Raw genomic sequence first — 13,299 nt, forward strand, 5'->3', positions numbered from 1 at the left:
GTCTCTTGCATTGCAGGTGGAGTCTTTCCCGTCTGAGCCACCAGGGAAGCCCTTGAGAATCAATATTGTCCATTTGATAGAAGAGGCTACTGTGTCTTAGAGATCATTAAGTGATTACTCAGTGTCACTACCAAACTAGTGTCAGAGGCAGAGCCATTTTAAAACTCAAATTTTTCTGGTCCCAGCACCTCCAGCATGTTGTCACAGTGCTTCAGATCTAGCCTTATAGGATCTGTGGCAAATATCTCATTACTGTTGTTTGCAACTACGAATAACTTACTTCATCCCATATTCCTTTGAGAAATACATAGTAAAAATCTCTTATTTATGCCACAGTTTTGCAAATGTGATGATCCATCAGAGCTTTTTTTAACACATGATTCCATATGAATTGTCTTACAATAAATACACTTATCTCATCAGAGAAGGCAATGGCAACCCACTCCAGTACTCTTGCCTAGAAAATCCCGTGGACGGAGGAGCCTGGTAGGCTGCAGTCCATGCAATCGCACAGAGTTGGACATGACTGAAGCGACTTAGCAGCAGCAGCAGCAGTATCTCATAGAAGAAACATTCTTTTAATTTAATTTTAATAATATTTTTAACTGGGAATTTTCAAAAATATATATAAAAGTAGAAAGACTAGTGTTGCAATCCCCACATACCCATCACCTGTCTTCAGTAGTCATCAGTCTTCAGCAGTCATAGCCAGTTTTCTTTCTTCTGTATTGCCACCCCCAAACTCCTAAAACCTGTGTATGCACTGGAATATTTTGAAGCAAATCCCTGATATATTATCTCTAAAACTTCAATAGAAACCTCCATTGCAGTGGCAGAAACTAAACAGTAACTCAGTTGACTTAACTGTTTTAAGATATGAGAGGATTTGGTAGCCTCGAATTTTAAGAATTAGAAAGGGCTGTTATAGGTTGTAAGCTATTATCACACTCCTTAAATTCCTACTCTCTCCAGTCAAGTTCATGACTTCAGCCTTCTCATAGATCTTACTAGTTGTATGTTTATTTAATGTTATTTACTTAATTTGAGAGAAGTAATACAGTAAGATGGCCAGTATTCAAATCTGTTTTTCTTCAGCTTTCCATGTTTAATGTATTTGCATTTGCTTTTTTTTCCCCTCTAACTTTGTATCTATTTTAGCTTTTAAACTGTGGATTATGCTTTTCTCTAGATGTGTATATGAATTTTTTTCCACTTCACACATGAATTTCAGCATATTTTCATTCCTTGAGATTATTTGGCAGATCCTTTTTTGAGTTGTTACTACGTGCACATTACTAGCACTGAACTTTGAAAAGGCATGGAGATTTAGAAGATAAGAGATCTTCACAGAATTCACTATTTAGTATATGCAAATTATCCATTTAATGAAATACATATTAAAACATAATTTTGTTAAATGAATTTCAGTTAAGGAAATCTTATTTTTTTCATGACTTCCAAACTAAAGTCATTGAGCAATAATGTTTGACTTTGGGGGAAAAAAAGACCACTTATATCTCTGTTTCCTGGCTCTTACTTAAATCTTTTTGAAAAAACTGTTATCATTGTAATCTTAAAACCCAGATGATAATAATGTCCAGCATTAAGTCAGTTTGTAAGCTTAGTATTCATGCTTTTCCATTATCTGGCCTTAACTTACCTTTCCAAATTTGTGTGTTCTTCTTCATGTTCTCCGTGTTTTTGCCCATAAATCCCCTCATTTGCCTATCCCCATGCCCTTGTTCATGCTTTTACCTATTAGCAGAAAGATTCACAACTATTTCTACATTTCTAAATTCTCTCTTTCACAGTCTGGTATAAATGTCACCTTTTACATGCAGACTGACCAAGAACATAATATACAGTCAGTGTTATATGTACTTAACTTATAAGAATATGCTAGTCTTTTTATGGAGAAACAGTCTGAAAATGAAAGTAGAGTTGATACTCAAATTTTAGATGATTGATAGACTGCCAACATATGTTATTAAAAAATATGTTATATTAAAACAAGGGTCTGTGGTATAGATCATTAAATCATTAATTATTTTATCAGAAGTAGATGATTATTTCAGTTTCTGTCAAGATGATGTTCCATCAGCCAGGGCTTTTGTCTCCTAAGGAAAACTCAGTATCTCAGACCCAAAAAGCACAGAGGGAATAATCTCAACACTCATCTTCTGGGTCATGAACTGATTTCAAATCATCAGGGAGAACTTGCCAGATGTGTGATATTTGCTATTTCCCAGTATTCTTGATGTAAAATGAAGACTCTCTAAAAGTAAGTGATTTCTAGGATGTTACAGTTCTCGCATTAACAAACAGTCCTTTCTCCAATCATTATCCATCAACATGACTCTTTTTTTGTTAGGAGCCCCCACGCCCTGTGCACCCGGCACCCTTACCAGAAGCCCCACAACCACAGCGTCTGCCCCCTGAAGCTGCCAGCACGTCTCTGCCTCAGAAGCCTCACTTGAAGTTAGCACGAGTTCAGAGTCAAAATGGCATTGTACTGTCCTGGAGTGTTCTGGAGGTGGACAGAAGCTGCGCCACTGTTGACAGCTACCACCTGTACGCTTACCACGAGGAACCCAGTGCCACTGTACCCTCACAGTGGAAGAAGATTGGCGAAGTCAAGGCACTTCCCTTGCCCATGGCATGCACTCTCACCCAGTTCGTGTCTGGCAGCAAATACTACTTTGCAGTACGAGCCAAGGATATTTATGGGCGTTTTGGACCTTTCTGTGATCCTCAGTCAACAGATGTGATCTCTTCTTCACAGAGCAGTTAAACCTTGGAGCCTTTCCCTCTTCCTCTTTCAGAAGTTCTACTTTTTGGTCTTGTTTTAATCTTGTGCATGATACCCATTGTAAAATGCACATTGTGCAAGATTTCTTGGACCGATGTGTATATACACTACATTTGTTTATAATCAGAATAAACTCAGCCCATAAAGCAGAATCTTTTCCTGAACAATTCAGGCTTCAAGGTTTTGAAATGTAAATGTGCACCTTGCTTTAGTTTTGAGGCTGGAGTATATGTGTGGTGTGTGCTTTTCTGTATTTATATGTTTATTACAGTGGAATCTCCCATTTTCATTCTCAAATTTACCTCTCTTCCAGTGTGAAGCAAGTAGATCAAAGGATTTGAGGTATGTATCTGGCATGATTCTGCTTCTACGTGATTTGTAGGTTTATAGATAGATGATTTAAACTGACTCTAAATGGAACCCAAAGAAAAAGTAAAAAGCAAAATGGTCAAATAGTTTAAAAAGGTTAATTTGAACACAGGAAAAGATCTTTCCATGTTTTCTTTTGTCTTTTCTGGGTTGTCAATTCAATGAAAAAGAATTGCAGTGGGCCCTCCCTTTTCTAATCTGAGATTTTTTCCATTTATTTTTGTGCCTTAAAGATTAACTGCAAAAGTAAACAGGGCCGTTTTTCCATTGTGGTTTACTCTTCTCTGTCAACCTTTCATCCTCATTTCTCCTTTTTCTCCACCAAATGTAGCACATTTCCCTCAAGTAAATTATAAACCAAGGCTTTTATATGTAGTCTGATCAGTGACATCATTACATTTAACTTTCTCTTTTCTTCCAAGAAAATTAATGCTCTTTATTTCTGGTCACTATTTAACTCTGTAAAATGAACCAAAAGAAGACCACATTTATATGAGCCAATTTCCCTTCAAACATATTTTAGTATCTATGTTGCACACTGTCTTAGAGATTATGAAAGCAATTCTGGTTCACCTTATCACCCATAGTATTCTTTCAAAGAAAGTAAATAGTAAAATTCACAAAATACAGTAAGCTAAACTATCAAAGGGAAAGCTCCATTTCTTCTTTATCCTCATATCATTCTTCCTATATTATTAATCTTTTCTTTTGATGGTGCTAAATTTTATCTGATTCAACACATGTCAGCTTTGGATAAGGTTTAAAGTATATCCTTTGGGGTCATTTATGTAAGAATGACTTTACAACTTCTGTGCATCTCTGTTCCTCTTCAAAGTTTTAATCAAACTTTGATTATGGATTTTCTATTTGAGTGCCAGTTATACTGGTATCAGGTACGCGTTGGAGTGTAGGTAGCTCAAGACAGGAGAGATGGCGTAATTTGGGGGATAAGAGGGGTTGGTGATACTTGGAAAGGAATTTGTGGAGTTTGTGGAATACATTTTCAAGCCATCTTCCATATCATATTTGAAATCATATTCCTGCCTTCTTAAATGAGTTAAGTCATTAATGTATTCTGGACTTATAAGAGGGAATTGTCATTTCCATATTAATGCTTCTTGGTTTGCAACTTCAATGGCTTATAATAGGAAACATTCTACTTGCAAAGAAACTCTCTTTAGAGACTTTTACTGGTCACTGTACTGTCAGGTTGGATGTGAAGTTTGATTGATGTGGAAGAAAGCCTACAGATTGCCAAAAGTAAATGCTCCAAAATCTTCCTTTTGCTTTCAGAAAATAGGCCACAATGAGAATTAAAATTTCCATGAGTCATATTTGCCAACCAACTATGTAGGCGTTACTCATTGTGGGTCTAATGATGATGGTAAAGAAATTGCCAATGTCATGCCAATGAAAATTTTTAAAGGGAGAAATTGATGATCTTCTAGATGTATGTGAGCACCTGTCTTATATCTGCACGTACATATGTTTTTACCTGCAGTGGTTGCAGTGTTGATTATGTGTTGAAGAGCATTTCAGTTGACAGAATAGAAAGCCCATGTTCAAAATTGTTCTTTATTGACCGGTTTTATGGTCATATGATAATTTGCTTACCTAGCCTAGAAAGCTTCCCTTGGTGAGTACTTTATGTTTACTAATCCTTTTTTTTTTTTTTTAAGAAAAAGCTTTCATAGCATTATATAATCAGGTGAAGAAAGCCCAGTAGAATGAAAATATTATTTTGACCTATACTGTGTGATTTCTGTCAGAGAAAAAAGAAATAAATAGTAACCCTAAAAAATAGATTTACTACAGTAAAATAAAACTTTTTATTCCATGTAGTGGAGGGAAGGTACAAAGAGAGATTGTAATTATTTGAGGGAAAAGATACTATAAGATGGTTTCTTTCAATTAGCCTGCCACAGAATTTATAGGCAACAACTATATTGGAGTTACCAATGGGTGCTAGACTTGAACTCTAGGTTTTTATTTCAGGCAGGTTTTATAATGTTGAAGAGAGCTTTCTGTTTGGTTGTTTCTTTAGAGACAGAGAATGGAGGACTCAACTAGAAATAGCTACTGGTCACATAATTTTTAATAGCAATCACACTTCATGGTACCTTTTTTAATTTCACAGTATCTTTTCACAGAGTATTACAAATAAGCTTAATAATCCCACTTTGGGAATGCGAGTTTGCTACCTTTTTAGTCTGACAATACTTGTGTAAGTATTGCCTTATTGGAAATCCTGGAAACTTCTGATACTTCAACCTGAAATAGAGGATGTTTATATGATGTTTAAAGGTAATGGTGATGTTTGTTACTGTCTACTTTGTACTTTGTCAGAGTAATTTTCACCCAATTTTAAGTGTGAGCAAGCCTCACATTTTAAAATTATAGTCTTGCCAGTACATTTATAAAGTACATACAAAGACATCTGTTGGTAACAGGTAACTTTATGAGGTAACTATATCCCTCTATTTCTGTGGACTCACTTTTTAAAACATGCAGAATACTGTGTGCTATTTAACAAAGTGGAAGTTGACGAGAGAAGTGAAGAGCAGAGCTTGCTTCCTTGAAAAGTGAATGTTTGTTGGGATGCCATTTGCCTCACAGACATGTGTTCCCCACTGTCCCAACCCCCATTGCCAGATAAGAAATGAAAAGTTTGATTGAATAAAATGACCTCAAACAAGGAGCTTAGGACCACCTGTCAGCAGAACTCCCTAGGCAGGCTGCACCATACAATTCTCTTCCTGTAGCCAATAAGTGTTAACGTGGTTTTTTTTGTTTGTTTGCTCTTTTGCTTGTATTTTCCAAATTATTGTTCATGCAGCAAGGTGTTAATATTGCATGATATGCATTTATCTTGTTCCACAAATATTCCAGTACTGTACAAGATTAACAGAATAATACCTGCGTTATCCTCCTCTCTCATTTGTATACACTGTAATGTTGGCACAGCACATTACCGCAAAGACTTCCAAGTGTTCTCCTAGACTTTCTTTGTTGGGCTATTTCAATATCCTGTGATTTATTCATTATTTTAACTTGATCATTGACCAGTCATTGGCCTGTTTTATTCTGATTTCCAGAAAGACCATGTCCCAGTATTAGATTATTGCAAATAACTCTATTTAAAACCAATGTATAATTGTGCCTGCCTTATTCTCTACTGGGTAAATGATGGCCCCTCCCCTTTCTGAAAATTTTGGGACAAACAAAAAAGGTTAGAACAATTCCTGTAAAGTGTTTCATTAGTGTGGCAGGTTTATCCAATTCCAAAAACTTACTTCCCTTGAGCCAGCCAGTGGGGAGGAATAGAACGATACAAACACGTGTTTTGTCTTCTCATCTTCAGTTTCATCATGTTAAGTTTGTCATTCTTTTTTTTTTACTTGTAGAGTCAAATACCCACCCTTTATATTTAATTGCTACCTTAAAATTTTTTTTTTTTGTAAATAAGGCAACTGGGCAATCAAACATCATTTGGGGAATCCTGGCTTTAGAATTTTATCAGCCATTTCAAAATTAAGTATAAAAATAATTCCTTTGTAGGAAACTTGCATCCTAATATTTCTTTATTACAGTTGAAAGTGTAAATAATGACAATGTAAGACCTTCTGATGTCTAATAGAAACTGGGCTGTAGCAAGTTGCCCTATTTTTATTAGGTTTTGAAGGTTTTTGTGGGTTTTTTTTTTTTTTCTTCTTTTTTAAATGTACAGTAGAGTGGTGTCTGTATAAGTGTTAACTGTAGTGGGATTTTGTCCAGCAAGCCTGAAATTTATACTTTGAAATAAACTACTGGGTTTTTAACATTCTGAGTACTCTGATTCATTCTGTTATCCTCAGACCTTATGAGTATTGTTTTCTTTTGTGAGTCTCTCACCTTGTTAAGAGTCACTGTTAGACCGTTCAGTATGGTTTACTTAATTTGACAACACTGTGGCCCTCAAACAACATATAATCCTCCAGCTTTGAAAGAAATGTTGTTAGGCAGAGCTGCTGCTAGGTTAGATAAACTGTTTTTAACTAATAGGTAACAACATTAAAGTCTGCTGTATTGTGTATGTACACCAGAGAAAGACTTCGACTGTTGCTTGTTAATGACCAGAAAAAAACAAAAACGTACTAACTGCATTTCTCTTGGAGGTTCCACCATCCCCTAGGGCTTTGTCATGAAAACCATCCAGCAAGGAGAAAGGGAAAGAGCATGAGGGAGTCAGGGTCTGAGGAGCGGGGCCTGGGAGCAGCACTCAACTCGGAGTCCCCCCAAGGACTGTCACATGGCATAGCTGCCCAGGGGAAGTGGGAGGTGCGGCCTGTGCAGCCAGGCATACATGGAGACAGTGGATCTCGGGGCGAGGGAGCAGTTTCTACATACTTTCTGGTGTATAAGCTTGTGTGCTGAAATGGTATTGTTTACTTATCATATGTTTCTTGTATGGTGCCCCACCCAATTGTAGGCGCTTGTTTTAAAAATGACAAAATCAGCAGCAGAAAATGAAAGTGATAGACTGAATTGAATATATTTCATTAAAACTAATTCTGAATGGAAAAACAGCTAAAATAGTGCCTTTGGTATCTTCCTTGCAGCCTTCTATTCCCTTATCTCCCTCCATTTTATGTCAAGTTACAAAATAGGTTTCATGGTAATAAAATCAAAGTTGTAGGCCTCTGGCATGCCCTCGTGGAGAGTTTTGTTAAAACGGCTCCAGTGGAAAACAGGGAGGCCACCTTGTACGGTGGGCCCACTGATGGCATAGGCTTTGTACTTGGATGCCAGGTAGATGTCTGCCACCTGCAGAGAGAGGAGGGGGATGTTTTAGAAAACCATTGGGAAAAAACACGACTAAGCCCCTTTGGATGGGGTCCCTGCTCTTTGTCCAAAGTCACAATATTAGCTCCCCTTAAAATAAAATCCTGCAAGCTTCCACAATATGCTCTTGTGTATCCATTTGGCATCCAAATGTGAATTGACTAGTTGTTCAGTCACTAAGTCATGACCTGCCAGGCTCCTCTGTCCATAGGATTTCCCAGGCAAGAATACTGGAGTGAGTTGCCATTTCCTTGTTCAGGGGGGGTCTTCCCAACCCAAGGATTGAACCCATGTCTCCTGCTTGGCAGGTGGATTCTTTACCACTGTGCCACCTGGGAAGCCCTGCATTGACTCGTAGAAGAGTATTAAACTAACAGCCCAAAGTGTGAGATCTGGAGTCAGATTACTCATATTTAGAATTCAACCTCCAAAATTTATTTTGACTCAGTTTTCTTATTTGTAAAATTAGACTAATAACCCTACTTCATAGAAGAGTTGTCATGAGGATTAATGAGAGTAAATACTTGAAGCAGTACCTAGAATGTATTAATTCCTCAGTAAAAGTTGTTATTAATCAGGGCAGTAACAAGAGTATTAAAGTAGATGGAACTTGATATCAAAAAATAAGGTCCATGGTTCTTAAAAACACTTGATTGAACATTGGATCACAGCAGAACTTAAGCTTAGAGAGGAAAGCAGAAAATGTCTCATAACTTCAGATTTTCCTCATTCAAAATGGCTCATATTTTTAAAATATGTGCTTCAACAGAACCTTTTTTGATGAAAAATTGGCAGGCTCTTGTCTCCTCAAAAAGGTAAAATTTGGCAGATGAAAGCTTGGCTTGGTTTCTCCCCAGTTCAAGTAATTCTCTTTGTGTACTCTGGAACACTTTTTACACACTTTACTGAATGTTTGCAAATATCATTAAAAAGAAATAAATACAAAAGCATTCACTGGGGCTTCATGTGTGCCAGGCTCACTACATCCACTAAATTTTTTGTACATTACACAAAATCTTGGTCATTAAAGACTAAAGCTTGGCTCAAACCATTCTAAACCCTCTTCTGTTTAGTTATTAGGCTGACAGAAAAAATAATGTGTCAGGGGGTTGGCATTTTTAATAGTTTTCAGAGCTTCAGATAGAACAGTTAACTCTTAAATCTAATAGATTTCTTCAGAATTTAGGACCATAGATGCAAATGAATAGACACATGCCCAAGCCCAAAAGTACAAAAAGATGTGGTAGAATGATTCTTTTCCACCCACTAGATAGTTAATGTATAATCTTGGACACTCCAGATGCAGTCCTGTGCCAATAAGTTGTTAACAATTAGCTCTCTTAGGAAAAAAGACCCCAATTTGTAGTGTTTGCTGATTTCCATGATGTAAATATCCCACCATTTCAGGCCATCAAACTGGTGTTGACATTTTAAACAACTGGTTCTCACAAGCCTATATGAGTGGGCTTCAACCCCACTGTAAACTTATTACCTATATTGTGAGACACATTACAGTACTTAACAATTGTAGTGTAGTGAAAACCCTTTAGTGCTTGAGCATCTGGCCCAAAATACTTATTCCTTCAGCTCGATTCAATTTCCGTTTAAAGTGACATCACTGTGCTCTCAATATGTTCTTTGGACTTTGGGCCAGTCTGGGAAAACTTAAGACAGCAACACTATGATCATCATCATCATCATCATCATCATTATGGTTATGCACATTTACAAATAACATGCTAAGTACTGTTGTAAACATTTTATAGATATTAAATTGTTCATTCTTCACAACAACCCTAGGAAGCAAGTACTCTTCTTACCATTTTTCAGAAGCACTGTGAGATGATGTGATGAAGTGACAGAGCAGGGACTGGAAGTTAGTGCAAGGGACCTACCACTATAACCTGAAAAAGCTGATTCTGTAATTGAGTTCATGTTTAAGAGACATTGGGCTTCCCACGTGGCTCAGCAGTAAAGAATCCTCCTGCCTGTGCAGGAGACACTGGTCATTCCCGGAGTCAGGAAGATCCCCTTGAGAAGGATATGTCAACCCATTCTGGTATTGTCTGGGAAGTTCCATGGACAGAGGAGCCTGGCACGCTACAGTCCATGGGGTTGCAGAGTCAGACACAACTTAGCAACAGAGCACAGGCACAATAAGAGACGTTATTGTGATTTATGCCACAAAAATCTCTGCAGCTCTGCCTTTGAATAGGCCTAGGCACTGGAAAACCAATAGGGTGGGACTTCCCTGGTGGCTCAGTGGGAAGGAGTCCACCTGCCAATGTGGGAGAACGGGTTCAATCCCTGGTTCAGGAAGATCCCACTTGCTGTCAAGCACCTAAGCCCATGGGCCACAACAGAGCCTGTGCTCTAGAGCCTGGGAACTGCAACTGTTGAAGCCTGTGAAGCCACTGCAGTGAGAAGCCCAGGCACTGCAACTGGAGAGTAGCCTCTGCTCACCATAAGCAGAAAAAACCCCAAACAGCAAAGACCCAACACAGCAAAAATAAAGCAGACAGAACCCAACAGCACATTACCTTGGTGTCATAGCAACCTCCAGGACTCGGACTGTGTGAGTTTAGGTCCTCACGGCAACAGATGGTGTTGCAGGGATCACCCTTGCTATAAGGGTCCTGCTTGTAATCTAGGGAACAGGGGTGGGACAGAGTGAGTGCTGGCCATTCTGAGATGCATTTTTTCCACAGTAAGCTGTGTGGCCCTATTCAAGCCTAGGTGTCCAGAGCATACACCCCAGAGGCCTCCTCTGCTCAGTCTGTTCCCACATACGGAAGGCCCCTGTGACTTGTACAGGGGGGAGGCAACCTCGAGCCCCTACTCCAGGCTCAACCTGCACTCACAAACCTTCACAGTGATGACTGGACAGAAGAGAAATAACAGCACAAGTGTGTGTCCAGTTTTTTTAAACAAAACAAATACGAATCTGACTTTGATATTGTTCATCAAAAACAAAGTGTTTATGGGTAATTTTTATTTTAGTAACTGCTTTTGTCCTTGGAAGGAAATCTGTGTTTGGGATGGTACGGTAAAAAAGAAAAAAAAGTTACCCCGTATACCCCGTATGGGTTTTATCCCATATGGGTTATTTGTTTTGTGTTTTACATAAGACTTTTTTCAATTAAATCTATAGAATCTTCTTCCCTATCTTTATAAAGAAGGACAAAATTCTGTTTGTTGAATATATAATATGTATAGTATCAACTGAATACTAGATAATTCAATAACTTCTTAGACTGCCTTCTAGTACAGAGGTGATAAACTTACATGGATTCTTTATCCATGGGGAAGAAAAGGAGTTTTGAAGAATGATTCCTGAGAAATGTGCTACGTACTGTTGTATCGCATGATATATTTCATGGATTCCATATCAGTCACTTTTCCTTGGTCACGCCGGAAGATTTTAGCTCGGGAAGCCAGATCATAAGAGTAGTCCAAACCCAGCTTCTTGACCAGTATTGGATAGCCACTCCAGTTGTAAACTTTTTCATGGAAAGGAATGTTGTAGGAGGGCCAATATCCTGATTTGGAATGGAAGAGAGAGAAGGGTGGGATTGACAGAAGACAAAAGAGAGAGGAAACAAAGTGTCATGAATGGTACTTTCTTTTGAACATCAGCACAGCTGTGTAATTACAAAGTAATATTACACAAAATAATGGCTGTGAACCCTGGTAATCACACAGATCCTCAGAAATTTACAGAACCAGTATAGTCTAGATTATTCCATTAGGGGGAGAAGAGCATCAGAATTTTTTGGTTTTTCACCCCAGAGTCTTAAGGCAATCTATTAAGCAGAAGAAAACCTGACTTCTAGGCTCAGAGTTGAATAATTAGGCCTTTGTCAGTTAACCTCATTTCTGCCCCCTCTTTTTTTTTTTTAAGTAGGAAGAGGGAAAGGAAAAGTTATATTGTGAAGGGATTGGAGATGATCTTAAGATTCCAGTAGACTTGTAACTCCTCTGACCCTAAACATTCATAAGGCTCAGCTTCATTCGAAGCTTCACAGTGCCAGCCCTTCGTCACTAGGCATCAAATGTGACACAACTTTAATAAAATCACCATTTCAGGAACATCTCAGATTACAGTAGCCTCAGGTATTGCTGCAGGACTGTCAGCCAATGTAGGACCACCTTCACCATTCAGGGTTTAACTGCCACTCGCATCTTCTCTTGGCCCTTGTCTGCCTTCCTTTCTCTGTACTATTTTATAGGATCCGCTGCTCGAGGTGAAGTTATTAGGACAAAACAAATGACAAAACATTCAACCTCACTGATTCTGGGGCATGGAGCCAGCATCAGGGTGAAGGCAGACAAAGACAACATTGAAAGTACAGGCTAAAAATCACATTTACTATTGCAGTATATCTAGGTAATTGAGACTGGGGAGTTAGACTGCCTGGTATGTGACCTTACAGAAGTTACTTAACCCCTCTGTGGCTCACGTCTTCATCTGTAAAATGTGAACAATGATGTCTAACCTCACAAGGATCGCTGCTGTGAGCATTAAGTGAGTTCACATGGATGGCAGAGCTTACAACAGGGTCTGGTACTTTGTAAACAGTAGATGAACATTAACTATTACAGTTCTCTACGTGAATAGCTCAAATGAATAATAAAAATGGTTGCTGTTTACATTTTCATAAAGCTTTATGATTAAAAAAGCATTTAAAAGAGTATCTTGTATCGGGTTGGCCAAAAAGTTTCTTCAGGTTTTCCCATCACAGTGTATAGAAATATCCGAATGAACTTTTTGGCCAGCAATATAGTATCAAAACCACCTGCTGATGTATAAATATTACCATTCTTCCTTGTAAAGGAAGAAACAGAGGTTCAGAGAGGTTGAATGCCTTCCTTCTGACTAAAAGCACCCAGGACTTCTATCGATACATCACTGTGGCTTCTAAATACTAGGTTTGTGGGGCTTTTAAAAAAATGGCTGTACGATATCACTTATTTGGGAAAATCATATGTTTCTTCCTCAGCTTTTCTTCCCTTTCAGTAAGATAGTAACAATACTGCTGCTGCTGCTGCTGCTAAGTCGCTTCAGTCGTGTCCGACTCTTTGTAACCCCACAGACGGCAGCCCACCAGGCTCCCCCGTCCCTGGGATTCTCCAGGCAAGAACACTGGAGTGGGTTGCCATTTCCTTCTCCAATGCATGAAAGTGAAAAGTGAAAGTGAAGTTGTTCAGTCATGTCCGACTGACTCTTTGCAACCCCATGGACTGCAGCCTACCAGGCTCCTCCATCCATGAGATTTTCCAGGCAAGAGTTCTGGAGTGGG

At 38.5% G+C, this 13,299-nt stretch overlaps 2 protein-coding genes across 8 annotated transcripts in view; one reads left to right on the forward strand and one right to left on the reverse strand.

Annotated features, from left to right (window-relative positions):
* ATF7IP (activating transcription factor 7 interacting protein) overlaps nt 1-6,998 on the forward strand; it is a 115,164-nt gene extending 108,166 nt beyond the window's left edge. For all 7 annotated transcript variants that reach the window (XM_010858714.1, XM_010858711.1, XM_010858718.1 and 4 more), the window contains one exon: nt 2,372-6,998. In XM_010858714.1, the coding sequence (XP_010857016.1) occupies nt 2,372-2,791 (420 nt within the window). In that variant the 3' untranslated portion in view covers nt 2,792-6,998. The remainder of the gene's footprint in view (nt 1-2,371) is intronic.
* A 686-nt stretch (nt 6,999-7,684) lies between these two features.
* The window catches only part of PLBD1 (phospholipase B domain containing 1), a 90,315-nt gene continuing 84,700 nt past the window's right edge, over nt 7,685-13,299 (reverse strand). The window contains exons 11-13 of the mRNA XM_010858775.1: nt 11,353-11,538; nt 10,540-10,646; nt 7,685-7,981 (exon numbers count right to left, since the gene is read on the reverse strand). Coding sequence (XP_010857077.1) covers nt 7,814-7,981; nt 10,540-10,646; nt 11,353-11,538 — 461 coding nt within the window. The 3' untranslated portion in view covers nt 7,685-7,813. The remainder of the gene's footprint in view (nt 7,982-10,539; nt 10,647-11,352; nt 11,539-13,299) is intronic.

This window comes from Bison bison, unplaced genomic scaffold, assembly GCF_000754665.1.
Source record: "Bison bison bison isolate TAMUID 2011002044 unplaced genomic scaffold, Bison_UMD1.0 scf7180017864390, whole genome shotgun sequence".
In the NCBI taxonomy this organism is placed as follows: Eukaryota; Metazoa; Chordata; class Mammalia; order Artiodactyla; family Bovidae; genus Bison; species Bison bison.